This window comes from Festucalex cinctus, chromosome 11, assembly GCF_051991245.1.
Source record: "Festucalex cinctus isolate MCC-2025b chromosome 11, RoL_Fcin_1.0, whole genome shotgun sequence".
NCBI classification, from domain to species: Eukaryota; Metazoa; Chordata; class Actinopteri; order Syngnathiformes; family Syngnathidae; genus Festucalex; species Festucalex cinctus.
The window spans coordinates 17,235,323-17,263,210 of NC_135421.1; the positions used below are offsets into that span (position 1 = coordinate 17,235,323).

General features: G+C 38.3%; 3 protein-coding genes across 9 annotated transcripts in view; 2 read left to right on the forward strand and 1 right to left on the reverse strand.

Moving 5' to 3' along the window:
- The window catches only part of usp37 (ubiquitin specific peptidase 37), an 18,219-nt gene extending 11,868 nt beyond the window's left edge, over positions 1-6,351 (forward strand). For both annotated transcript variants that reach the window (XM_077537430.1, XM_077537429.1), the window contains exons 19-24: positions 1,013-1,185; positions 1,281-1,341; positions 1,484-1,599; positions 1,684-1,753; positions 3,604-3,742; positions 5,413-6,351. In XM_077537430.1, coding sequence (XP_077393556.1) covers positions 1,013-1,185; positions 1,281-1,341; positions 1,484-1,599; positions 1,684-1,753; positions 3,604-3,742; positions 5,413-5,497 — 644 coding nt within the window. In that variant the 3' untranslated portion in view covers positions 5,498-6,351. The remainder of the gene's footprint in view (positions 1-1,012; positions 1,186-1,280; positions 1,342-1,483; positions 1,600-1,683; positions 1,754-3,603; positions 3,743-5,412) is intronic.
- Positions 201-8,417, reverse strand: ybey (ybeY metalloendoribonuclease). 4 transcript variants are annotated; one of them, XM_077537438.1, is made up of 6 exons: positions 7,433-8,417; positions 6,751-6,882; positions 6,610-6,678; positions 6,404-6,495; positions 3,991-4,109; positions 203-1,750 (listed from the first exon to the last, which is right to left on the reverse strand). In XM_077537438.1, exons 1-5 carry the CDS (start codon positions 7,640-7,642, stop codon positions 4,091-4,093), a joined length of 522 nt encoding a protein of 173 aa, XP_077393564.1. In that variant the 5' UTR covers positions 7,643-8,417; the 3' UTR covers positions 203-1,750; positions 3,991-4,090. The 4 variants fall into 4 exon arrangements, with proteins under 4 accessions (XP_077393566.1, XP_077393565.1, XP_077393564.1 ...); XM_077537437.1 differs by having other exon boundaries at positions 3,991-4,112; XM_077537440.1 differs by lacking the exons at positions 6,404-6,495; positions 6,610-6,678 and having other exon boundaries at positions 201-1,750.
- On the forward strand, positions 8,305-27,031 carry lss (lanosterol synthase (2,3-oxidosqualene-lanosterol cyclase)). 3 transcript variants are annotated; one of them, XM_077537433.1, is made up of 27 exons: positions 8,305-8,783; positions 9,332-9,500; positions 10,145-10,283; positions 10,358-10,466; positions 10,557-10,678; positions 11,634-11,730; positions 12,620-12,755; positions 13,460-13,568; positions 13,642-13,760; positions 13,846-13,943; positions 14,125-14,152; positions 15,619-15,675; positions 16,525-16,596; positions 16,769-16,819; positions 16,912-17,061; positions 17,873-17,969; positions 19,006-19,111; positions 20,449-20,514; positions 20,578-20,655; positions 20,732-20,902; positions 22,031-22,109; positions 22,205-24,575; positions 24,656-24,680; positions 24,837-25,046; positions 25,131-25,155; positions 25,227-25,420; positions 26,861-27,031. In XM_077537433.1, the coding sequence occupies exons 1-22, from the start codon at positions 8,770-8,772 to the stop codon at positions 22,340-22,342; spliced, it is 2,205 nt and encodes a 734-aa protein (XP_077393559.1). In that variant the 5' UTR covers positions 8,305-8,769; the 3' UTR covers positions 22,343-24,575; positions 24,656-24,680; positions 24,837-25,046; positions 25,131-25,155; positions 25,227-25,420; positions 26,861-27,031. The 3 variants fall into 3 exon arrangements, with proteins under 3 accessions (XP_077393559.1, XP_077393557.1, XP_077393558.1); XM_077537431.1 differs by having other exon boundaries at positions 22,205-24,680; XM_077537432.1 differs by having other exon boundaries at positions 24,656-25,046.
- Positions 27,032-27,888: the final 857 nt, after the last annotated feature.

Below are 27,888 nucleotides of genomic sequence, written 5' to 3' on the forward strand. Positions count from 1 at the left end.
TCCAGAATGAATTTAACTTCATTATTTTTCATGTACAATTAATAGATTTAAAAGGTAATTTTTCTTCTTGCTGTCGACTGATGATAACATCACCTGTGCTGGGGAAGTAGGTAACAACCAATCATTGCTCACCTGTTTTTTGGGTTTGGTCAGTAAACTGAGCCATGAATTGGTCATTACCTACTTCCTCAGCACAGGTGATGTCATCATGAGATGACAGCAAGTAGAAAAATTACTTTTTAAAGGTATACATTGTACATGAAAAATAATGAAGTTAACACATTTATTATTGACAAGATATTAACTTTATTGCTGAAAATGGCTCATTGAGTCAAGTATCCCTTTAAATAATTCAGTAAAAGTATTTCAAGTACAAGCTCACTGTAAGTTTGATATTTGCACATTTGATTTATATTTACCGGTATTTTGTTCTCTTGAGTTTAAACTGGAGTCGGTTCAGTTTGACCCGCAACATTTGTTCCTTTCGAGCCGTTTGGAACTTATTTGCCACTGTTTACAAGCATAAATGGATTTTCCCTCGGATAACAAGCACAGTTGAAAACTTGTGCATGTTTTGTTTACTGTTGTTTTTGCCACATACTAACGGAATACAGACATAATTTCATGTTTTTTTTTTTTTAATAGTGGATAAGAAAAGTACAATTCTTTCACCCTCTTGCAAAAGCACTTGCCTTGTCTGATCAGTGGCACGGGTGAGTCGTTGCGCAAGAGGATAGCGACTTCATCACTGTGGGTGAGATGGCAGTTCAAAACCCGTTTCTGCTGTCTCAATCAGTGATGAGACAAAGTTCTGATGGTCGATGCCACTTTTTCAACATGTTTTCTTTTCCGTCCGCCAATATAACCGTGATTGAAGTTTAACTCAATTTGTGTGCCATTAATCCCAGCTTTTAAGGGGGGGGCATTTGACCCTCAACATAGTGTAACAAGAAAGTTCATTCAATGTTTGACTTGGAGAGGCTTACCTCATGTATCACTCACTTGCATTTAGATGTGTTGGATTCCTTGGACTTGACCATGGACGAGAACAAAGAGAATCAAACCCCGGAGAGCTCGCAGCAGGGGCAACAGGGCGAAATGGATTGGGTCCAGCAATACAGCTTGGATCAGGAGAGGGAAGATCAGGAGTTGCAGCAGGCGTTGGCCCAAAGCCTCAAGGAGCATGTAGGTCTTAATTAACGGTGAATGATTATATTTCTACGGTTTATGCAAGTGAACCGCTAATCTGTTGTCTTGTTTACGCCACATTTGCATCCAAGGAAGCCCAAGAGATGAGAGAAGCGGATGATCTGAAGAGGGCCACTGAGCTCAGCTTGCAAGGTGGGAACTGTCGAGTCATTTTGTTCGGTGTGTGCGTCTGACAGTTAAATAACTACCAAATAAGGGCATAGAACGTTGGAATACTCACGGTTAGTGTTCTTGTTCTAAGCCATGCCAAAGTCCATTTTCCATAATGTCCCAGAGTTCAACAATTCTTTGCCTGAGCTCATGTGCTCGGATGACGATTCCGGCAACGAAGATGTGCTCGACATGGAGTACACCGAAGCTGAAGCAGAGAACCTCAAGAGGAACGCCGAGGTAGCTCGCACACCCTTTCTGCAGTCTTCTCTACAACACGAGGAAATGTATTTCTGAAGACGCACCGTCACCTCTCATCCGCAGTGCGGCGACTTGACCAATTCGTTTCGGCTCATCAGCGTCGTCAGCCACATCGGGAGCAGCTCCTCCTCTGGTGAGAGCCCCAAATATTATTTTGTATTGTCTGGTCTAGTGTTAATTTCGTCAAGAAAAATTAAAAACAAATATTTTCGTCAACACGTTTTTTCACCGGACGATAACTTGACTAGACTAAAACCCTCATTAATAAACAATAACTGGGACTAAATCAGTCTGCATTTTCGTCTAATGAAGACGAGACGAAAATGTACTTAACTTAATAAGAACTGGACTAATATCTGTGGACATTTTTACTTCATGAACATATATCATAAATTAGGGATGCACGATAATGCTATTTTCAACCGATACGATAAACCAATAATTTAGAGGTGCCTTTGTCGATAACCGAAAAGTAAGCCGATAATTGTTTTCAAAATTAACTTGAATACAAATATGTTTTCGAGTCCTACTCTAAGTCTAACAAATACATTGAAACATTGTATAAACGTTGCACAATGTTTCAATGTATGTAAAGCACGATGAAGCTGAATTTTATTGATATGAGCCACAACCGATGGATCAACGTGGCATGTCTATAATCATTGCTGGATTTCTTTATTATCTGGTTTATCTGTGTGAAATCAAATTGCCGATAATTATCGGCAGATTTCTCTATTATCTGTTTAACGTCAAATTGGTCGATAATTGACGATAATTATCGGCCACCGATATTGTGCATCCCTAATAATAATTAGTGTTGTTCCGATACCGTTTTTTGGCTCCCGATACCGATACCCAGCTTTGCAGTATCGGCCTATACCAATACCATACCGATACTTAAGGTTTTTTTTTCCTCAACATGAAAAAGCTGTCCTGCCATTGGTTCAGAGCATTCAAGGGACAATAGGATATCTTAGATCGGCATGCAGTGAAATTATCACATACCAGTGAATGTCGTGCACCAGCAAGACACAAGATGCTGCATCCAAAATTATATATTAGCGTTGGAATTAATGGTATCGGCATGTTACTTATGAGTAGTCACCGATACCGATACCACTGTTTTAATGCAGTATCGGCACCTCTGCCAATACCAGTATCGGTATCGGAACAACACTAATAATAATGTTAATCCGACTGCTAACTAATGCTGGCTTACTTACTAGCTCATAGCATGGAGCCATAGTAGCCACTTGTTGATGTACTGTAATTGTGTGTCAAGTTTTTTCATCAAAAAGATGAGAAAATTTGATGTGAAATAGTTTCTGATCCGAAATGCTCGACACTATCTGCTGACAAAAAATATACAGGGGTAAAATGATTGTCCTGACTAAAACGTTGACCGTTTTTGTTGACTAAAACTAGACAAAATGTTTTCTTGGACTAAAATAAAGACTAAAATGCTAGATTTATATTCGACAAAAAGTTGACTGAATAAAAATGGGATAAGATTGCCTAAATATGACTAAAACTAACAAGCGTGATTGAAGCTGGACTAAAACTCAGACTAAATTTGAAAATGTCTGATAAAATTAACACTAGTCTCTGGTCCAAACTTGAAAACGGTGAGATGGATGTTAAATTATTTCACCACAAAAAAAATTGGTCCACCTCACTTGGAACACATTTTTAGCCTAAATGTGAAGCAAAAAAAAAAAAAAAAAAAAGCAGCAAGCAGCTATTGTATTATGGTCTTAATACTTCTGATAATTTACCTCAAAAACTACGTAACCATTTCAGTCAATATTTAGTGTCACCTTTCATACATACCAGCTATTGAGATTCCCCCAAGCCCTTTCGTGATCATCTCCCCTGATACAACAAGCTCGGCATTAGAAATAAATCATTTAAAGCTGTAACATAAATTGTAGAGGAAAAAAGGACATTAGAGATGCCCTCAACGAGCGTATCTGGTCTGGTCAGGACATTACATCAGCGACGTGTACGACATGAAGAAGCAGTCGTGGCTGACGTACAACGACCTGGACGTGTCGCGCACGCAGGAGGCGAGCGTCCAGCGAGAGCGCGACCGCAGCGGATACATCTTCTTCTATATGCACAAGTGAGTCGCCGCGTTTGACACACTTTTCTTGCTCCTGTCGAGCCGGTTCACGCTTTTTTGTAAGCTTATTGTTTTCAAGCATTAACAGATTTTTACGAGGACAACAAAGCACGGTTGAAGACTCGTACTTGTTTTGTTTACTCAGAGTTTTGCCACAGACTAACAGAATACAGACATAAATGTAATAATTTTTAATAGTGAATAGAATAAGTGCAGTTCTTTCACCCTCTTGCAAAAAAAGCACTTGCCTTGTCTGATCAGTGGCACGGGTGAGTCGTCGCGCAAGAGGATATCGACTTCATCACTGTGGGTGAGATGGCAGTTCAAAACCCGTTTCTGCTGTCTCAATCAGTGATGAGACAATCTTCTGCTGTGGATTAAAAAAAATGTGGATTTGCTTCATCAACTGTTGCAGTTAAACTCAAGTTTCGTATACATTAGGGATATAATGATAATGGCAATATCGTGGTATCGCCATATTAAACAGCCACAATGTATCGTCATCGTTATGTCACGACATTCAACGCAGCACATCTTTTTGAAAAGTCAGGTTGATATCCATTTGTGCAGTTCTACCACCCTCTGGTGGCTATTTGTTTAGTGCGGTTTAATTTTCACAAGGCATGTTTAAAATCCATGCTAATGGTTCAGTTGAAGGGGAATGTAATATGCTTGTGAACAGTCAATATGTGGAGGAACTCAAAATGTGAGCGCCTCAATATTAAGTGTTATTCGAGATTGTAGGTTGTTTATATGCATTTTTTTTTAATGTACAAAAGCATTTTTTTTTTTTTTTAACAATATTGTGACTGTATAGTCAACCTCCCCACAATATCGTGATAATTATCATATTGCGACCTTCACATTGTTATATCGTATCGTGATGTTTGGATATCGTTACATCCCTAGTATATATTACGCCACTTTTTCAACGTTTTTTTTTTCCCGTCCACTAATATAACAGTGGTTGCTTGACAAGTTGAGTTCAATTTGTACGCCATTAACTCTTTGGCCGCCAAAAACATTTAATAACGATTAGTAAAATCACGATGTATGCCACCATAAATGTTAAATGACGTCAACTGTTTTTTTGTTTGTTTTTTAAATCAATGTACAGTGCAACAGCTAAATGCACAGTGCCTGGTCAATAGGTTGTGGAATCAAAAACACTCACTATGGCCAGCAGATGGCAGCATTGTATCTCTTTTCAATGGGCTGCCGGTGTATGACATTACAATGAAACATGACAAAATTTGATGAAATAGAACTTTTTCAAGGATGATGTGAATCAAAGCCTTTGTCATATATATATATATATTTTTTTGGGTTAACATGTGGCAGTAAAAGTTAATCAATCCATGCCACCTTGTTACATAATTTTAATGAAGAAAAATGAATTCATTTTGTGTTTGACTGTCCCATTCACCAAACAACTGGAAGCGCATCGGTGACTGTGGCTGTCCTTGCATTACACTACCTTAATTGCTCCTTTTTTTTCTCTCTCCTCTCTCCTCCTTGTAATTCTCAAGGTAGCACTGGACTTTAAAACCTGACGTAGCATCAATTTGTGTTACCGTCAACCACAGCAGCTAGAACATGAGCAGACCTCTTAGATGGTGTTTACATGCATCAATTAAGTTTATTGTAACTTTTTTTTTTTCTCTCCTCAGGGACGTGTTTGAGCAGCTATCCGAGATGGAGAGGGCGCCCAGCGGTGTCTCAGAGTTGGGCAGAAATGTCTTGCAACCCCTCTGAGCTCCACTGTCCACAAAATGGTGTGAACGTAACTAGACTTGTGTCTTATTTACTACTGATTGCTCTTCTCCCCCTTCTTTCAATTTTGGCACTTGTTTTCTACAAATTGGAACAGACAGACAACTGTCTCGTGACAAATGCAGTTAAATGTTCGATTGAACACATTTGCCTTGGTGTTTTGGGGTGTGAGGTTTTGTAAACTCACCAAAACGCCAATGGGAGTTTCATAGTTTTTTTGTTTTTTTTCCCCCTCTCCCTGAACGCTGTTTGTTTTATAAAGTAAATACAAAAATGACTATGTTGGATGATAAGCTATTATTTTGAGTGTAGAGGGTTGCTGTATTTAGCTGGTACAGTTGGTGCAATATCCTTTTTGGCACAATTCAAACTTTATGTAGACCACCCCCCCGTTTTTCTCAAGCTGCTGTTTGTGCTTTATCCCTGTTAACAAGCTCCAGCAAAGAACAAAACAAGAAAAAACCCTCATCCTCCTTGTTTTGAGCGTGTGCCTCCTTGAGAAGTCTTTTATAAATGTTATGTATGATCTCTACTTTTTGTCCTCGACCATCCAAAATTTTTGTCAAATGTAACAATTTTTATAGTCTGAGTTTTACTATTTATTGCAACATCTTTTCTGATTGACCAGTGAAGATGCGGAACACCAGGGAAGTGAAATCTGTTACGTTAAGTCAAAACAGCTTCAATATTTTTATTTTTTTTGCAAAGAAAACAACTTGTTTTCAACCACGGCACCCTCTTGGAATTGGACATTTTCAGTTTCCTGTCCAGCCTCCATGCTCAACCTGGCATAATTATTACCGCAGACTTTACCAATAAAATACAATAACATAGAAGTTGTTTTTTTTCCCCAAGTGTTTAATGAACTAGTCACAAGTTGGACGTCACCTGCCCTGATGACACGGCTTCATCAAGGGCAGCAATTGTTGCCCCGTCAGTCTGTTGTACTCGCTAAGAATGTAGCTTTCCTTCTGCAGCATCTGTACAAGCGCAGACAACACAAAATGGCACCAATCTCAATACAAAATGTCTGCCTCTGTCAAGAAGATACAGTAAATCTACTACCACAACCGTCTGCGCGCGCACACACACACCTCACTCCATTCCTCTTCTGTTTCGTGTCTGTAGCCAAGCAAGTGGCAAATACCGTGGGCCGTCACCACCTTTAAAACAGGGGTTGCCAACAAAACCCCATTGTTGCGGTGAGGATTGGTCATTTTGGTGCGGCCACTCACCGTGAGCGCTTCGTGCAGGTCCATGGAATCCTCCTGACACTGTTTCATGACAAACTCCACACCCAGGAAAATGTCACCGAGATTCAGCTCGTCTCTGTGGAGGGGACACGGCATCTTGCCGGGTCTCAGGCCCTGGAAAGCCAATGCAATACACTCGATTGTCATTTCTCGAGGAGATGCAAAGAAAACAGCCTGTATGGATAGACTCAACCCTACAGTGATGTAGGTCAAACTGACCCGTAAGAAATGGCTAAGTAGGTGTAACTTGAGAAACTAATAGAAAAGGAGAGTTTTAATCCAACTGTTTATAGTCCCGAAGATGAAAGTACAATAAGCACTCATGTTCTGGTCAGATAGACCCGTTTCAGTGTATCTTTTCTAGCAACTAGAAATGCTAATTGTAACGGCACGTAATTGCTGATACATTTTTTTTTTTTGCTTGTCACATTTAAGTAATTGGTCACATTGTCCTAGGAACATGACTGCTGTTACTGACAAACGTATCTTGAGGGTGATGATAATGTACATTAACAAACCTTGTGTTCCAGGTCAAATTAATGTTGGTAGTGGGTCAAACTGACAACACAAGTTTCTTGAAACTGTTCTGGTGGAAATGAAAGGGCAACAACAAAACACGTCCTTCCATAAACATTAACAGCAGCAATACGAGACTTTAAAGTACCTCATGGAATGGAAAGGAGAGGACATCAGTGGGTTCGTCTTTCTTCCTGTACATGTTGTTGATGTGCTGAATCCTGCGGTTGTCCACACAAACGACGCCCAAATCGAACTTCTGGATGCCCAAGATGTGTCTGAGCGTGTTTACGTCCTTGCGGAGCCGGGCGCGGCGAAGAGGCACTACCTTTTGGAGATTCCTTACCACTACACCCATTTCAAACTCGCTGATCTTTAATATTTAATATAGCTTTATGAGACATGGGGGCGATTGCCAGTCACACTAATGACATGACAGCGGCCATTTCTGAAGTCAAGGTGATGCACGCCGGTAGTCGTATACAAAGTATCGAATTAGGTTGGGAGTTGTGGACCATTTCTGGATGAACGATGAGGTACATCTGATTAAAAAAAAATCCTTTAACACAGTTGTCTCGACTTTCCGTTTTAACACAAAGTCAATGAATCGTTCAGCAATGGCGGAACGCACACTGGTTAGCTGGTGTTGCACTCAACGAAACTGAAATCGGCGGACAGATTCATAAAATGAGAATAAAAACAAAGCCTTGTCGTCCATCAAACTATAATTTTCAAACGAATCAAGCGCCCTTCATTGAGATCGTCACCCACGTTTGGCCGTAACGTTTTGATGTTCAACCGCGTCGTATGTATCCAAGTACCTTTCCGATTTACCAGTAGCCTCGAATGTAACGTCATTGGCTCGTCACACCGGAAACCGGATATACAGTTGGATGTAACAATCGCGTGTTGTTTGTTATACTTAAAAAAAAAAGACAGGGTTATTGCAATTTAATTTTACATATTTTGTAGCGTGAAAAAAGATCTTTAAATTTGTTATATCCGCCAAATTGGGCAATCCGCTGTTGACATGACTACTGTACTGTCCGTAAGAAAAAAATAAAATACAAAAAAACTGTAGCTCCCACGGCTCAACTCTTTTGCTGTTTTGTCTTTGCTTTTGTGTTTTAAAATAAAGTGAACGCGTCACTCTTGTGATTCTATCAACAGACGCAGCAGGCGAGCACGTGGAGCGATTTATACTAGGAGCGCTCCGATTGGTGGAGTTTACCTCCAGCTCCGCCCATGATATTCCCTTTTCGCTGTCTGATTGGTCAATCGATCTCTGCTCATGTCTCTCCATGGTGAAGCGGCCCTCGAACGGTGCCGCTGGGCTTGCTGGGAAATGTAGTCTAAACTAGTTAACTTTAAACGCTTTACGTTCTCTGAAGCACTACATGTACCATAAATACAATACAAGAGGTGGGAACCTTCGAAAGTACCTGTAGACGTACATTCCCATCAGTGGACTACTGTTTGCTGGCTATGACTGACAAAATGTAAGTATTGAGGTCGCCTAAACTCCAACTTTTTTTTTTTTTTTTTTTTTTTTATAAAAAGTCGGTTGCTACGGATAATATGAGTTTATATATGTGAATATTTGTGGTGTTAAAGTTGCTGTTAATGGTTGAATTTGACCTCTCACCAACAGAAATACCTTGCCAAACTTTTTTTTTGGTGTACATTTTTGTTATATAGCATTTATTTCTTCCAGTCAAAATATTGTTGAGGTAGCAAAATTGAACTGAGCAGCCTGGGCAGATGCACATGCACTGAATTTTGCTGGAGTAAATCAAACTTTACATCTCAAGCAAGGCAAGTTATTACTTAGATTAAACAAGAGCCATAACTAAATCAACAATCTTGCTCAGTCAGCCCCTTTGTACTCAGTATCTGTACTTGCCCTAGTTAAGTTGACTAACAAGTAGAGTTTTTCAGATGTTTTAGCCAATCAAGTCCTAAAATTGCCAACTTCAAGTCTGGTGTTCTTAGAGATACTGTACATATCATGTAGTATGTTGACTTCCTTTTGTGTATGTTTTCCCAGGCACTTGCGGAGGCGAGGGGGACCGTACAAGACGGAGCCGGCTACAGACCTGAGGCGCTGGAGGCTTTCTAATGTGGAGGGCAGGCAGACCTGGTCATACATGGAGGACGTGGATACCCCACAACGGGATCAGACCATGCTTGAGGCCCATTCTTTAGGCTTGGACACGGTAGGTGTCAGAGAACATAATTCTTTAATTAAAAAAAAATATATATCCATGTTTCCTCCTGTGTTGAACATCATGAAGCATATAATTTATACATGTTTTTAAGGGAAGTTGTAAAATGTCTGAAGTCCTCTTGTTTATGTGTAATAAATTTAAAACAGCATAAATCATGCTGTTTCTACTAAGTACTGTCTCAAATGTTCTCCAATTTCGATACTGTAAACGTATAGGGTCGTATGCGGAGAAACGTTTCTTGGGAGGAGCAATATGGCGGCCTCAAAAGTCTTGGCCTATCGGCTATCCAGTCGTATAATACAGATCAGTGGTTACACCATGGCTAAAAATTCCCACAGATCCAGAACTTTGCTCAACGATACAAGCAGGAACAAACCTAAGTAATAAATTAATAAATAAATAAAGCAGGATTTAGAATTGGGAAGAATTAAGACAGTTTTGTGTGATTGTGCTTTTTCGATGTGATTTGAATGAATCGGCCTTTTTATCACGGTATGCAAAACTCTGATCCGATTGGCTGTTAGCTAGCAAATAAAATGGCATTGTCCAGTAAGTTAAGATGAAACTAGGAAGATCAGCCAAATGAGCCCCAACTCTTACGCTTTACTAAGAATTCCAATTTGTCCCCGCAGACTAAGTTTGTGCGCGACTCCCCGGCCGCCTGCACAGCCGTGGACGCCGCCCTGAAAGGTATGAACTTCTACAGCCACCTTCAAGCAGAGGACGGCCACTGGGCAGGCGACTACGGCGGACCCCTCTTCCTGCTGCCTGGTACGACGTGTCAGAAGGTTGCGGACTAGTCCAGAGTTTGTCATGAAAACAACATTGTACAATATGACTCCCAGGTCTTCTGATTACTTGCCATATTGCCAAGATCCGTCTGGCGGAGGCGTGGAAGAAAGAGATGGTGCGATACCTACGCTCCATTCAGCTGCTGGACGGAGGCTGGGGCCTGTGAGGCAACTGCACTTTCGTGGTTTCTACACATTGCACAGCTTTCAGCATGGGAATGATAATTGCGCTGCACACCTTATTTGTCGGCAGGCATATCGAAGACAAGTCAACGGTGTTCGGCACGGCTCTGAGTTACACCTCGTTAAGGATTCTGGGCGTAGATCCGGATGATCCCGACTTGGTTCGAGCGAGGAACAACCTGCATAGCAAAGGTTCAAAGAAAGTTCTCATGCTACTTATGAACTAGGCGTGTGCCAAAAAAAAAAAAAAAATAAATGCTCATAAGAATCGTGATTCTCATTTAGTACAATTCAGAATCGATTTTAAATGTCCTAAAATCGATTTTATTTAAATTATTTTATACTAGTGTCTTGCCCTTGTTTGTGTACTGGGAATGCTGTTCATGTTGTACCCGATGTGGCCACTTGGGGGCAGTGTGGTCCATGAGTTCTGATTCACAGCTAAGTTGTAGCCACATTAACGAGTAGAAGGAAAATGTCACAATCAAGTTATGTCAAAAAAAGTTGTTTTTTTGCAGCATAGGAAGAGTATATTCCGGTGAGTAATGTTAAGACGCTTCTCTGTCAATCAGAATCGATTCTAAATGTCCTAAAATCGATTTTATTTAAATTATTTTATACTGTGTCTTTACCCTTGTTTGTGTACTGGCAACGCTGTTCATGTTGTACCCGATTTGGCCACTTAGGGGCAGTGTGTTTTGATACATAGCTAAGTTGTAGCAACATTAGAGAGTAGAAGGAAAAAGTAAAGTTATGTCAATAAAAGTTGTTTTTTGCAACGTAGGAAGAGTATATGCCGCTGAGTAATGTCAAGATGCTTCTCTGTATACATTTCTGAAGCATTTTGTATGAATAGCCATTCTTTTGCGGGACAAAAGGGCCGCGACTAGGGTGCTAATTAGCATTCGCGAATTAGAATGGAGTAGCTCATGACAATTATTTGCTCATCTATAAAATGAAGCAGAAAATACTGAATCATGACACAGTCAAATAATTTTGTATTTTTATTTATTTATTTATTTATTTTTACAAATAGTGTTTTCTAGTGTTTTCCCAAAGGGTAAATTTAACCCAATCAGGAGGGTTAACTAACGCGATCATTTCAGCCTAGCTGTAATATTAGGAAAATTGTGAACATTTTCTGCAGGCGGTGCAGTGGGCATCCCGTCCTGGGGTAAATTCTGGTTGGCTATTTTAAACGTCTACAGCTGGGAAGGAATGAACACGCTCCTACCAGAGATGTGGTAAGATCCCAACGTCCCGTTACAAACTAGAGATAGAACCGATTATGTTTTGTTTTGTGTTTTTTCTTCTTCTTCTTCAGGGGCGATACAATGCCAATTATTAGTAGTCAAGGAGGCCAAGAACTAATATTTGAAGCCGATATTCATTTTCAGTAAATATTGGCATCATTTTTTTTTATGCATTATTGCGTATTGAACACATTTTTAGACTTTTCAAAATGCTTAAAAATGTTTTTGTCTTAGACAATAGACTTTACATTTCTTTAAAAAAAAATGTTCAGGGAGCTCCCAAGGTTTTCAGTATGTCTTTCAAAATTAAATGGAAATGTAAACAAGTAAACAGCATAGCGCTCTATAATTTTCTACAGTAAATATTTTTTTCCCCCAAAATTAAAAAAAAATGTCTGAAATCTTAAACTTTCATATTTCTTTCTTTTAATGTCGAACAAATACAAAAGGTTCAGAAGTTTCCCAGGGTCAGCAGCATCTCTTATAAATAGAAAATTTGAAAAAAAAAAAAATAGTTCCCTGAGATTAAAATGGTTTTAGCTTTACCTTTTATCGGCCGTCAGATTGTGAAAAAATGCTGATACTGATATTCGTCAAAATGCCCAATATCCGGCTGGCCGATTATTAGTCTATCCCTACATTAAACACACCAAATTCATCCTAATAAGCACTTTAGTTACAGTACTATAGATAGATATTATGGAGTTAATTATGATGCACACATTTTTTGTTGGGGACTAGACTATGAGAGAGATTAGAATAGATTTTATTAATTAAATTTTTATTGCTGTTGAAAAATAAACCTGTGGGAAACTGTGTTTTGTTGCATGTTTGTGCTTTCATGGAGTTTGACTTTGGAGTGCTTCCATTTCGTGGACAGGTTGTTCCCCAGCTGGCTGCCGGCCCATCCGTCGACACTGTGGTGTCACTGTCGTCAGGTGTACCTCCCCATGAGCTTCTGTTACGCCGTCCGACTGGCGGCTGACGAGGACGACCTGGTCCTCGGCCTCAGACAGGTACGGTGAACGATCATGTCCACAAGGAGGCGGTGTAGTGTTACTCCTTTCAAGACGTCTGGTAGAACTCAACCCAAGCCACATTTTCAGGATACAAGAGTTGTTTGTTTTTGTTTTGCCCTTTCCTTTTGCTTGTTTTTCTTGTTTGTTTTGTAATAAAAAGTGCTTAAATATTACATGAATGAATCACCTTTTCGGAGCCCTCAACATGTTTGAGAACTTAGAAAGAGCTGATTGGAAAAATGTGAAAATTGCTTGTTTTGGCTGAAAACTCACCTTTTTTTTGTTTTTTTGCTTGTGTTTTTTTGTTTGTGTGTTTGTTTTTTTGAAAGTGGCCTAGCCTGAAATTGAAACAGGAGGTCTGACAATTCGGAGTGCATAATTAACCTGTCATGCATGTCTTTGGAATGTGGGAGGAGACCGGAGTACCCGGAGAAGACCCACGCAGGCATGGGGAAAACATGCAAACTCCAACCAGGAAGGCCGGAGCCTGGACTCGAACCCGAGTCCTTAGAACTGGGAGGCGGACATGCTAAGAAACAAAACTACTAGATGGATATTTTAGTAGCAGTATCGATCCGATATAAATACTGACTTGATATTGATATTTGGGTTGACCCGCCCACCACTTTTTTTTGCATATACCTTGTAAAGTGTATTCGTCGCCACTTGCGGCTTCACGTTTACCGTTTCCCCCCACGTAGGAGCTTTACGTCCAAGACTACGCCAACATCGAGTGGCCAGCTCAGAGGAACAACGTGGCAGAGTGCGACATGTACACGCCACACAGCACGCTGCTGACCGTCGCCTACAGTAAGCTAAGCGTTTTGTTTCCCCCTCATTCACGTTTGGTCCGTGTGACTCACCGCTGTCGCCCTCTCGGCAGCCGTGCTCAACATGTACGAGGCCCACCACAGCGCCACGCTGAGAGGAATGGCCGTCAAACAGCTGTACGAGCACATCCGGGCCGACGACCGCTTCACAAAATGCATCAGCATCGGGCCGGTAGTAGAGACGTTCAGAAAAGCAAATTACAAGTAGGCTGACGTAAAAATGATGTGTAAACGGTGGCCGTGCATCCGTACTGCAGATCTCCAAGACGATCAACATGCTGGTCCGCTGGTACATGGACGGACCCTCGTCGGCAGCCTTCCGGGAGCACGTGTCCAGAATCGCCGACTATCTGTGGTCCGTCCAGCCGCTTTGCTACTCATGATTAAGCAAAACCTGCTCAAATTTGTGGTTATGTTGCCGCCGTATGGAGGAACAGAAGTCAATCATGAACCAAAAAACCCCGCCCACCATCATGATTTGTTGTTGTTTTTTAATGCAATTATGCAATCTGACTGAAGTCATTTCTGTATTCCAGGCTGGGACTTGATGGTATGAAAATGCAGGTGAGTGGTTTTCCTCCATGTTGCATCTATTAGTACAGTAGGGATGTAACGATATGCAAACATAAGGATACGATAATTATCACAATATTGTGGGGAGGTTGGCAAGACAAAAAAAGGTCACAATATTGTAAGAAATGAGCTCAGACTTAAAAAACATAATATTGTACTTTTGTACATTATAGCAATTAAAAATATTGTAAAAAATATCAATATATATGTAAATATTAGGGGTGTCAGGCGATTAAAAATTTAAATCGTAATTAATCGCATAACTTAAATAGTTCACTCACGATTCATTGCAAATTTTTATCTGTTCTGAATGTACAATTTTTTTTTTCTGTTTTCATACTCTTGTTAACATAAAAGTTGAGGAAAAAAATGTTAAAAGTAATAGAACTATGGCTGCATCTCTTAGTAATTGATACAGTAATTTCATAAAATTGAGTTAAAATTAAAAATATGTACTGTACTGTAAAAATCAAGAATGATATTGATTTGTGTTGAGATAATTTTTCTGACACGAGATGGCATGATTGCCTTTGTAAGACGGTGACAGCTCAGTGCATTTTTCTTTTCATTTTAAGAGCTACCTAATCATGAACTTGTGAATTTTTGCACATTTTTAAAATTGTAAAATACAACTTGACCTTAGTCTCCACAAATATGCATTATTATTAAATTTATGACGTATGTATTATATTTTGACGTATTTGTTGCGTTGCGCAACCAGTCCAGGGTGTCCCCCGCCTACTGCCCAGAGCCAGCTGAGATAGGCGCCAGCACCCCCCGCGACCCTTGTGAGGAATAAGCGGTCAAGAAAATGGATGGATGGATGTTGCGTTGCGACCGGTATTCCCCTAGTTACAGACCTTCGGGGAGGCTGTCATTAATTGCATATTAAAAAAAAAATTAGTGGTGTGAAAGCAACTTTAAATGACCTCAAAATTAATGCACTAATGTTGACACCCCTAAATATTATATATATATATATATATATATATATATATATATATATATATATATATATATATAGGCACTTGTGACATATTGACTCAGTTCACAAGCATATTAAGTGGCACTTCATTTCACCATAAGCGTGGATTTTAAACATAGAAGGGCCAAAACATGCCTTGTGAAAATTAAATTGCACTAAAAAAAAAAACTAGCCACCAGCAGGTGCTAGAACTGCACAAATGGAAATCAACCTGACTTTTTTTTTTTTCTTTTTTTTTAACAGATGTGCTGCTCAACATGACGACGATGATATATTGTGGCAGTTTTTAATATTGCGATATCACGATATCACGATATTGCCATTATTGTTACATTCCTAATAGTACATTTGACTGGCAGATAAGATGATCAATGCAGAACAATACTAAACATGTCAGATTGACTTGTTTTACTGGAAAGTGTTGCAAAAATCCATTCTGTCTTTTTTTTTTTATTATTATTATTTTTTTCAGGGCACCAATGGATCCCAGCTGTGGGATACTTGCTTTGCTGTTCAGGCTTTCCTTGAGGTAATTGACTCAGACCTTTTTTTTTTTTTTTTTTTTTTTTTTTTGTCTTCTAGCTAAGGGCAGGACTTCGTGTTTGACTCCTCAGGAGGTTGGAGAACAGGTTTACTCACGTACTGTAGACGTCTACCACCACTAACAATAATTTTGCTGTGTTTAGTTTTTCACATACACACAGACAGCAATCGGATTGATCTCTATTGTGACGTTATTAATGCTGTTTCTATTTCATACTTACATTTTCACATTACTGTATTACATTGATGTCTTTAAAATTTGGACTCTTCTCATATATTCCAAGTTTTTGCTAATTTTTTCATTCATTATCTTAATAGTTAATGATAATGATGAAAAGATTTCTTATAATACAGTACTTTACAGTACAGTATTTTTACTTTCCATAATATTTTGGCTATTCTCATGAAATTACAACTTTATTTTCGTTTTTGTTTTTTGTTTTTTTACATTATTTATATGATATATTATTATATTATATTTAATATTAGCTTTTTACCATTCTCATAAATTATTTTTTCTTGTTCCTTCTCTTCTGTCTTAATATATTTACTTTAATTCTCTCTCTTCTTTGTTTTTTTTTTGTTTTGTTTTTTTTTAAAATAATTTTTCTAATGGTGAATTTCACATATTTGCAATTTGAATTGCGCATACAATTTTTTTTTATTTTATTTTTTTTTATTTTTTGGTCAAATTGATCCAAGGACATTATTGTTGATCACAGGAGGAAAAAAAACATAAGAAGGCTAAGAAGACCTGTGTTGTGTTTCGAAGATCCATATTGGTTGGTTCATATCCATGCGGTTGTTGACCAAATTTTTCCAATTTTGATTTCAGGCAGGAGCCCAAGACGACCCCGAATTAGCCGAGTGTCTCCGACGCGCCCACCAGTTTCTGACAGTCACACAGGTGAGAAAATGGAAACATATTGTGAGTTGCCTATTTCTGGAAATGTGACCGAGCCTCTCAATTTTTGGCCAGGAAGGAAACGGTGTCAGGAGAAATCCTGTAAAAAATATGAAAATAGAATTGTTTGTTTATACCCTGTATGCCTCCACTAAACTTGTTTCCCCGCCACCAGATCCCAGATAATCCTCCTGATTACCAAAAGTACTACCGGCAAATGAGCAAGGTGCACTTCGTATCGCATGCGAGCCTTTTCACTTCAACGTTGAAGCACTTCGGATAGCAAATTTTCAATGTCGCCCCCGTCACTTTGGCCAGGGAGGCTTCCCCTTCAGCACCCGCGACTGTGGCTGGATCGTGGCTGACTGCACGGCCGAGGGTTTGAAGTCCGTGATGCTGCTGCGGGAGCTGTGCCCCTCCGTCGGCGAGCCTGTCGCGCCGCAGCGCCTGTATGACGCCGTCAATGTGGTCGGTTGCTGCCACTTGATAACCGTTTTCTATGGAAGAGGATTAGGGCCAGTGAAGAGAGGGGGAAAAAAAAAGTTTGGCAGGATTCTCACTTTATTCTCAGAATTCTGCCTTTAAAGTGAGACTTTATTTTCAGAATTCTCACTTTAAAGGTAGAATTCTGACTTTATTAGTGTTAAGTCAGAATTCTGAGAATAAAGTCACAATTCTGACTTTAAAAGTGTCAGAACTCTGACTTTAAAGTCAGAATTCTGTCTCAGAATCCTGACTTTAAAGTGAGAATTCTGACTTTAAAGTCAGACTTTAAAGTCAGAATTCTGACTTTATTCTCAGAATTCTGAGAATAAAGTCAGATTTCTCACTTTATTCTCAGAGTTTTCACTTTAAAGCCAGATTTCTGACTTTCTCAGAATTCTGACTTTAACTCAGAATTCTGACTTTAAAGTGAGAACTCTCACTTTAAAGACAGAATTCTCACTTTATTCTCAGAATTCTGTCTTTAAAGTCAGAATTCCGACTTTATTAGTGCTACTGTTATTCCCATTTTAAAGTGAAAATTTGGAGAATAAAGTCAGAATTCTGAGAATAAAGTGACAATTCTGACTTTACAGTCAGACTTTGCAGTCAGAATTCTAACTCTAAATGAGAATTCTGACTTTAAAGTGAGAATCCTGCCAAACTTTTTTTTTTTTTCTCTCTCTTTCACTGGCCTAATCCTCTTCCATACATTTGGCCTCATGGATGTATACTTTTTTTTTTTGTCTGTATGTGTCTCAATGTGATATGCCCGTTTCCATCTTCTTTTCCATAGTTACTGAGCATGAGAAACACCGATGGTGGGTTTGCCACGTATGAAACGAAGAGAGGGGGGAGACTCCTTGAGCTGCTAAACCCGTCTGAGGTGTTTGGTGAGTTTCTTGCCAGATGCTTGAATCCCGCCGCATGTTCGCACTTCATTATGCACCAATCAACCTGTTTTTTTTTTTTCTGGGATATATGTACATTGAGCAAGTAGGATCCACATACTGTATAACCAAACAGTCACAGAGAGTCTTCGGTGGACCTAAAAAGTATTTCAGGCGGTTCTGGTAGATTCGAACACAAATAAATCCGAATCGGTTCCCCAAACGGAGAGGCAGATGTGCTACTACACCCTCAACATTTTGCTTAGGCTTTTCATCAGGATTTGTAAGATGTTCACAAACAGTTTTGACTTGTCGCAAAGACATTTCAAACATATTCAGATAATTTTTCATCGTCTGCGAGCATCTTTTGAAACCTTTTACGAACCCTGACGAAATCCCCAAATGAGCTATATTCGTATGTATTTGGAACTTATCATTCAGGAAATTGTTTAAATCTTCTCGTATAAATAAAAATGTTGCTGACACTGAGAAGTTGCTACACTTTTTAATTTTTAAAAATTAAAAGTAAGAACTTGTGTTAAAACTTAGGAAAACTACTAACTGTAGAATACTTTAGGGAACTATTTATTTACTTGCTTCGTTTTTAATTTAGCTTAACACATGCTGATGACCCTGGAAGCTCCCTGCAATTTCTGTTATAATTTTTAAACAAAGTTGCCAATTCTTTATACCGTATGGTTAAAATAAAAAAAAACGTTTTTTGTTTTTGTTTTAATTTGACGCTAATATTTTCTCTTTTATTGCAAATAAATATTGGTTTTCAATCTCCTTGATTACTAAAAATCGGTATCGGCCTTCAAAAAAAACATTATTGGTCTATGTCTTTACAAAAGGTCACGTCTGAAAAGGAGAAGCCAAATGTAAACGTGACATTTTGCCTTGCAACATTTTTGGCGTCTGACTCAGTCGTTCCGATGGGGCCAGAAAAGGACAACAATCTCAATATAGAGACGTTTCCTCTTCGAAAGAAGATGTGGTGCGTGTTGCTCAAGAATCCTCATCTCCCTTTCACAAACAGGTGACATCATGATCGATTACACCTATGTGGAGTGTACGTCAGCAGTGATGCAGGCTCTCCAGCATTTCCACACCATCCATCCTCAACACTGCACACAGGAAATTAGGTACACTAAAAAAAAAAAAAATATTGACCCATTTTGAAGATGGTACTTTTCTTTTGCTTGGCTTTAAATGTGTTGTCAACAAATACATGACAGTGTACTTTTTTGTTTTGCATTTTCCCTTTTTTTGTGATGCGTTTGAATAGTTTTGCCCGGGTCAAATTGACCCAGGAATAAAATGACTGTTTCTGAGAAACAAATAGAACAGGAGGGTGTAATCAACACATCCAAAGCCACCTTGTAATGTTTCATTTCACACATTTATTTGTTTTGTTTCTGATACATTTAGATGTAATAATAGTTACGCTAAGCTTTTTTTAACCTTCAAATTGACAATATGAACACTCACTCGCTGGCGGCCATTATTGAGCATTTTGACATTTTCAAGACCCAGACCATATTATTGTGTTGATTGATTTTATATATACACAAAATCTACCAAATGAAAGAATATACTCCTTTCACCAATAATTAAAAAAAAAGAAAAAGATTCTGCTTATTTTTTTTTCTGTTCCTAAAACATAAGATTTCACAAAATGCTCACAATCTCTGCTGATCTCATATCTAACATCGGAAAGGTTATTTTAGTTACTAACTAAAAGTAATGAAAAAACTAAAACTAAAATTTCAAAAAACTATTTGGTGAATGAAATAAAATAAAAACGAAAATGCTATAAAAAGAAAAAAACAAACTATATGAAACTCCATTTTATGCTTACCAAACTAATTAAAAACTATAATTATAGCAAAAAATGTCCTTCCTTTTAGTCTTTGGTAATTCATTTAATGCGTGAGGCTTTAGGGATGATTTTAAATGTGATTTTAAGTAGATTTATTTTGATATGAACTGGAAGAAGGACGTTTGAAAGTGTGTATCTCACAGCAGCCAATAGAAAAGCACCTTCAGATGACGTCGCTCCCATGGTGGGTTTTAAATATTGCGCACAAGTAATACACATTTTTTTAAACTAAAATTAATAATGAAACTAACTGAAACTAAATTAAACTAAGCATTTATTAAATAACTAATGCTGCTTTTAAATATTGTGCACAAGTCATACAGACTTTTAAAAAAAAACTAAAACTAATACTGAAACTAAACTAAAACTAAGCTTTTGTGTGTTGACTGCCAAAATAAGGCAAAATGTCTTTCTCAAGTTTTAATAATTATCCAAATGTGTTAGAACATCCTTTTTATTTATTTATTTATTTTATTTTATTTTAACCTTTATAATAACAATAAGAAAAAAAGTGTTCTATTTTTTTTCCCCTCGGACAACAATATTATTGCTTTCCCTGAGTGGCAATGAATGATGTGCGTTGCCGTGTGTGCACCCCAGGAAGACGCTGGCAGATGGGCTGGATTACTGTCGCAGGGTTCAGAGACCCGACGGATCCTGGGAAGGGTGAGCTCACCGTTTACATGGCAACCTTGGACTCTTTCTTTAACCTTCTGGTTCCATCCTCAGGTCGTGGGGAGTGTGCTTCACCTATGGGACGTGGTTCGGCCTGGAAGCCTTCGCTTGCTTGGGACACGGCTATCAGAGGTAGGGAGGAGGAGGAGGAAGTCACGTTTGTGCACGTCACACGCCCATACTGGCGCCTCTCGTTAATTCCCTATAGGAAGGCGTGCGCGGAGGTACGGAACGCCTGCCGCTTCCTGTTGGATCGTCAGATGGCGGACGGCGGCTGGGGGGAAGATTTTGAGTCATGCGAGCAACGGCGCTATGTTCACAGCAGCTCGCCGCAGATCCACAACACCTGCTGGGCTCTGTTAGGACTCATGGCGGTCAGGTGAACAAGTCCTTGAAAACAGGTTGCTGCTCAGCCGATAAGCTAAAACACTTTGCATTTTAAGGATAGTTCATGTTTGAAGATGGTCCAAATTTTCTATTGATTCCGCAAGAAGACTTTTTTTTTTTTTCATTAAAAATTTTTTTTGTATTGTGGTTTATATTTACCTGTAAAAATCTAGAATTGTTAGAAAAATACATAATTGAAAGAAATCAAGGTTTATTGTTAAATATGCATAATAAAAATAAAATGTATTTTTATTTATTTATTTTTTATTTTTTTAATGCGTCAGTATGACACTGTATAATGGCAACCCACCTATTATTATGCCATTCAAATTAACCCATAAAAATGTAGAGCTTTTTATTAATTTTTGGATATTATTTTTGAAAATGTAAGGTTTTTTTTGTACTGGACTAATTGAGCCATTTTCAGCAGTGAAAAGTTAATATTTTGTCTATATATATACATATATATATATATATATATATATATGTCTATTATATTTTATTTTATAAATTATATTATATATATTTTATTTATTTTATATTTTGTCTATGTATATATATATATATATATATATATATATATATATACATACATATATGTGTGTGCTAACTTCATTATTTTTCATGTTCAACTAATACCTTGAAAAATACTTTTTCGACTTGCTGTCGACTGATGATGACATCGCCTGTGCTGAGGAAGTAGGTAACGACCAATCGTGGCTCAGTTTACTGACCAAACCCAGAAAGCAGGTGAGCCATGATTGGCCGTTACCTACTTCCTCAGCACAGGTGATGTCATCATCAGTCGACAGCAAGTAGAAACATTACTTTTTAAAGGTATTAATTGTACATGAAAACTAATGAAGTTACCACATTAATTATAGACAAAATATTAACTTTTTACTGCTGAAAATGACTCAATGAGTCAAGTATCCCTTAAAACACCCTCATTTAAAGCGGGTCAGACTGACCCATACAAATCTACATAATGCTCAATTGGTGACCAAATAGCTGCATAAAAACTAAACAGTTTCATAGTGTTGGGCAGAATATATATTATATAGATGAAAAATTAATGATCCATATTTGGTATATTGCTGACGAAGTGTCTTTTGTGCAGGCATCCCGACCAGCAGGCGATCGAGCGAGGCGTCAAGCTGCTGATTGACAAGCAGCTTCCCAATGGAGACTGGCCTCAGGTGAGTTTCCGCCCACCGTCCTCACACTAACAACTAAATTAACAATGACCTACTGTCAAGTTCAGCTGAGCAGTTAGAACGCGATTTCCTTTCAGGAGAATATTTCAGGCGTGTTCAACAAAAGCTGCGCCATCAGCTACACCTCCTACAGGAACGTCTTCCCCATTTGGACCCTGGGCCGCTTCGCCTCGCTCAACCCTCGCAGTTCTCTCAGCGGAAAGATCAAGTTGTGAACGTCTCACAGTAAACCCACCTGTTACATTTCAACTATCAATTCCAAGATGAGTGTGACGATATTCTGCAGTGCCTTCATATTCATTTGTGTTTATGAAAGGGGACCCAGTATAGAAATTTGACTTTTGAACTGCTTGTTTACGACTAGTAAAATGTGAAATGGCACAAACAAGTCAGTCTTTTGCAAGATCCCCTTTTACCAAAATGAGTTTTGCCGCATTTTGATGTCACAATTTGCTCATTTAGGTCACGCCACTTACCGCACTCACACTGAGCTTCCACAAATCCAATGTGTGTTTTCGTTTCACACAATCAGCAGCTCAATGTTGAAGTGCTGCCTCTACAAGTGAATATACATTTTACCTTCTTTATGGGCTCTTTCCATCACAATCTGGCTTCGTAGCAGCAGTGGCTAGAGTCGCCCCAAAATGTTCTCAAGTAAGATTACTCTTCATTTAGAACAATATCACTCAAGTAAAAGGAACAAATAGTCATTGAAGTAATTACTACTTGAGTAAGTGTAAGCAAACGGTGAAAAAAGTATTCAAGTACTGAGGCACTTGTGTTGATTTTTTATTTTTTTTTTTTAATAATGCAAGAGCATCAAAAAGACAAAATAATAAAATTAGCCAACACTAAAACAAAAATCTGCTGCCATGTGACCGTTTTTTTACATCATTGGGATATATTTAAAAAAAAAAAATGCAGTTATTTTCTGATTGCCGTAACATTTTTAAAGTGTGTTGATTTGTGTTTGTATCTTTGGTTCATTTTCAATTGAACCGTGTTGAGCACATTCTTCAGTCATTATTTCACCGAGCAATTGTTGGTGTTGTTACTGTCATTGACGCACCTGAAGTTTTCCGTAGAACCACATTGTGGGTTTTGTTTTGGTCGCTGGGTTTTTATCAAGGTGAGGCCCAATCATAGCGAACAATCTTCTCTTGAGCGAGGAGGAGTGCCTTGAAATGTGCTGGCGGCAGCCAGCGCATTTTTCACAGGGATAACAACAAGGCAGCAGGTTTATCCTGTCCTGACGTTTTCTTCCACTCTCCTCCAGTTACATTTGTTTGTTCCAATGCTCATAGGTCATTTGGACCCAGGGCCTGTTTGTCCAAAATTGTCAGAATCCATTAGTGAGCATTTCAATTAATGCATATTCCGAGTGCGCATTTCGTTGAGCATTTCTTGTACTGTGTGAAACGTTCATGTTCATCAAGCAGCCAAGTAGAGAACGTTTTCAACTTATTTTTTTGTAATTTTCTTTTAATGGACAAAATATGCAAGAGCTATACAAACATTCTCAACATTGATTTACAGTGTCATTCCCTTCATTTTTTTTTTAAATTTTTTTTTACAAAGACTACCAAAATGAAAAAGAGAGAGAAAAAAGTAAATGAAAAGAGCTTACTTTACACACAAATCGAGAAGATAAAAAGTCATGCAATCACAATCAGGTGAAAATCTATAACATGTCAGGGTGACAGTCTTTCCATTTGGTCCATAATTTGTCCAAACTCAGCTTTTTGTGTTATCAGGCAGTAGATAAATTTCTCCATTTGATACAGATCAGAAATGATTCTCATACACTCCCCTTGAGTTGGAGCCGACATTTTCAACTTAAAAACTACTTTAAACTACTTTTCACTTTGACTTTTTAGCCTTCACTTCAGTTTGACTGACTGCAACATAATTAGACCCTTAAACTCACATTTGTACTAAACTCAAATGTTTATATCGGTTTGAATTAAAAGATGGTAAAGATTGTTGAAATGACATTGGCATACAGTCACAAATTTTTCTTGGCTACATTTTTGTATAGAGTGCATCTGGAAAGTACAGTATTCACATTGGTTCACCTTTTCCAATTTCATTGTACTATAAGTGTTAGTTTAAATTTCTTTTAAGATTAAATATGGGTTGTGGTTAATCTGTCCTGTTACAGCCGTGTGAACATTTGCAGATGTGCTGTCTGTAAACTGTACAGCATAACATTTATGTTGATGCTATTCAAGCATTCTCCAGCCTCTTACTAACATGTTCTTCCAATGTTGGCATCCGTTCGGGTTCACGTGCCAAAACGAACCTTTTTTTGCCCTCACCAAAATGCAAATGATTTGATCCCGTCAGCTCCCGTAAACTGTTGTAGGTGTGCATGACTGCAGCTCAGTTTTGGAGCTGGGACCAGCAAACCAAGTGAATTCCGCCAAACATTTATATTCAGCATACCCAGTAAGTGTCTTTTATTACACACTTTGTATTTGTTCTTATTAAAACTGATTGTTTTTGTTTTTCTCCCCTGATTATTTCAGGTATTGATGCAACGCAAGAAACACGGTGAGGAATTCGAGGAATTCGTCACCACCTCTTCATCCTCTGCTTTTTCTTTCAACAGTGTAACAAATGCATTCAATTTCTTTCTAGTGGAACATTGTCCTTCTTTGTGTTATTAAAAAAGTTCTTCTTCAACATTCTTCACATGCGCTGATACAGTGAACAGTGTTGACGTCTCTTGCATGCACATTGTCCGGATAGTCCACATTCAGCAGCCTGTAAATCAAACAAACACCAAAATGCAGATTAAAGATTAGAGTTGACCCCCTCCCGCCCGCCCGTCAGCTGCTGTAGGCGTGCCTGCGGGTAAATAAAAAATGGGACCCACACCAAGTGCATTCCTCCAAAATTTTGCATTGAGCTCACACGGTAAGCGCATCGATTTTCTTTTATTACGCATTTCATATTTGTTGTCTTTAATATTTATTTTTTTATTTTTTTGGATCATTTCAGGTATCAATGCATCACAACAAGCACGGTGAGGAGTCCGTCATCACTTTTTCTTCGGCACTTCCTTTCAACAGTGTAACAAATGTATTTTATTTATAGGAGGAGGTTGTGGTCGAGGAGGTGGCAAGCACAAGCATAGGCACGGACACGGACATGGACACGGACACGGACATGGACACGGTCATGGACACGGTCACGGATGCGGGCAAGGATGTAAAAAGGGTGGCAGGCGCCGGCACAAGTTAGGACACAAGCATCGCAAGTGTCACAAGAAAGGACGGGATTGTCGCGGGGTAAAAGACAAACTCACGTCGCCTCTCTTCTTATGTTTGTTTATCAGGAACAGCAAGAATGGCGCCGGGTCAATTTGACCCGGAACATGTTAAATGAGCCCCCAAGTGTCAGAAATAGGGAAGACATTTCCAATAAACATCATTTATATTTTATGATGACAATACAGTCAATTAAAGCCATAAACTTGCAAGAATAAGTCGTACATTTTAGATTCAAGTTGTGATAGTATGAGAAAAGAAGTTATATTTTCAGAGATTAAGGTTGTGATATTGTGGAGGAGTTGTAAATTCACGTCAAAATCGTAATTTGATGAGAAGGAAGGTTCTAGAAAAAGGTCATTTACTATTTTTATTATAGTTGTGATATTAACAGAAATAAATAAAAATCATATTGTGGTCTTTGGTCAAAATATAGATATTTTACTTTCATATTTTTGATATTTTGAGAAAGTTGCATATTTTGGAGAAAAAAAAAACATTTTACAGGTTTCAATTCAATTTCATTTTATTGCATTCCATCCATTTCCTTGACCGCTTATTCCTCACAAGGGTCGCGGGGGGTGCTGGCGCCGATCTCAGCTGGCTCTGGGCAGTAGGCGGGGGACACCCTGGACTGGTTGCCAGCCAATCGCAGTATTGCATTCCTTTAAAAAAAAAAAAAAAAAAAAAAAAAAGATAGAGAAATGAAAGGGGACAGAAAGAAATAAAAAAAGTATGTTATCTGCCCCTAATCAACAAAAAAAAAAAATGATCAACACAAAGTAATCAACAACAAAAAATCAACACAAAGGTTAAAGAATATATTTATTTAATTATTATTTATGCATTTATTAAATCTTATTTTTGTGTTTCATATGTCACAGATTCAATCATGTTCACCAAGCTTGTTAGCTTATTTAATTAGGGGAAAAAAAGACAATTTTAGAGGTTAAAGAATACATTTATTACATTTTTATTTATTTATTTATTAAATCATATTTTTGTGTTACATGTTATATTTAATGCATGTTCAACAAGGGGATTTTAACTTGTTTAATTAAAAAAAATAAATATTTTTTAAAATAATTTTTTTTTTAATTTATGTGTTTATTAAATCATGTTTTTGTGTTCCATGTGTCACAGTTTTAATGCGTGTTCAACAAGGGGGGGGGCGTTAACTTGTCTAATTAGAAAAAAAACACAAAGACTTAAAACAGCATAAAAATATTAAAGTACAAAAATGTCACTTTTAAAAGTTTCCAGTGTCTTGTGATCCTGATGAGCTTGTTCATCATTTAGTCTGTATGGATCAATCTGACCCGCCGTGTAACAGGAAAATTTCACTTCCACGCCACGTTTGTACTTTAGTGCTTGTTTTGTCATGCGTGTCTGCCAAATATTGACACGTTTTTATGTTCTGTTCTCGCCGCTTTTTTTTTTTTTTTTTTTTTTTTTTTGTAGTACTCCAGCAGCTCCTGCAGTAGCAGTAGCAGCAGCAGCAGCAGCAGCAGCAGCAGCAGCGACTGCGACTAGAAGAAGAAAACTCCTGTGAGGCCATCAAACATCCGCTTTAAATCATAATCGCACCCTAATGTGCATGTTAAAATAAACATTGGGGATGAAAATATTAAACTGGTTTGTGTGCAATTTTTTTGTGCCAATGCAATAAAATGGAATTTAAAATAAAATATGCAATGGAGTCATGTATTTACGCAACTGATTGTTTACAGCACCAGTCAAAAAGGTCACACTATTTTTGAATCAGATGGTGTTGTTTTTTTTGTGTGTTTTTTTTTTTGTTAGGGTTTTTTTTTTTTTTTTTTTTAAATGATTATTATTATTACTGCGGCGGGACAAATTTCTCTGGAGGAGCAAATGTTTGACATCACAGCCAGTCCGGAGGTATGGATCAAAACTTGCAAAAGGTAAAAATGTAAATCATGCTACTTTGTGTATTTTGAAAAACATAAGACCCTAAAATCTCTTGGAACATGTTACTTTTTGTGTGGTTACTCATGATAAACATGCCTACCAAAAATTCATGTAGTTCATTTGAACTAACAGATTTTTTTGTTCTGTTTTATTTTGTTTTAAAAGCCTGAGAAATCTGGTTCGAGTCCAAGGTCCGGCTTTCCGGGGTGGAGTTTGCATGTTCTCAACGTGCCCGCGTGGGTCTTCTCCGGGTACTCAGTTCTCCTCCCGCACTCCAAAGACATGCATGGCAGGTTAATTGGGAGCTCCGAATTGTCCCTCGGTGTGCTTGTGAGTGTGGATGGTTGTTTGTCTCTATGTGCCCTGCGATTGGCTGGCGACCAGTTCAGGGTGTAACCCCGCCTACTGCAAAAAGCCAGCTGAGATAGGCTCCAGCACCCCCTGCGACCCTTGTGAGGAATAAGCGGCAAGGAAATGGATGGATGGATGTTTTTAAAGCTAAGGAAAGTATTTTTTTTTTCTGCTGGATGACAAAGCATGGAATTGTCCAAATGACC

Coding starts and splice junctions, on each gene's coding strand:
- ybey (XM_077537437.1), bottom strand. CDS start 7,642: ATGGGTGTAGTGGTAAGGAATCTCCAAAAGGTAGTGCCTCTTCGCCGC. Junction 6,679..6,750: donor ACCTGCACGAAGCGCTCACG/GTGAGTGGCCGC, acceptor CCTGTTTTAAAG/GTGGTGACGGCCCACGGTAT. Junction 6,496..6,609: donor CAGAAGAGGAATGGAGTGAG/GTGTGTGTGTGC, acceptor GCGCTTGTACAG/ATGCTGCAGAAGGAAAGCTA.
- lss (XM_077537431.1), top strand. Junction 10,679..11,633: donor GAACAACCTGCATAGCAAAG/GTTCAAAGAAAG, acceptor CATTTTCTGCAG/GCGGTGCAGTGGGCATCCCG. Junction 20,656..20,731: donor TTGGGACACGGCTATCAGAG/GTAGGGAGGAGG, acceptor AATTCCCTATAG/GAAGGCGTGCGCGGAGGTAC.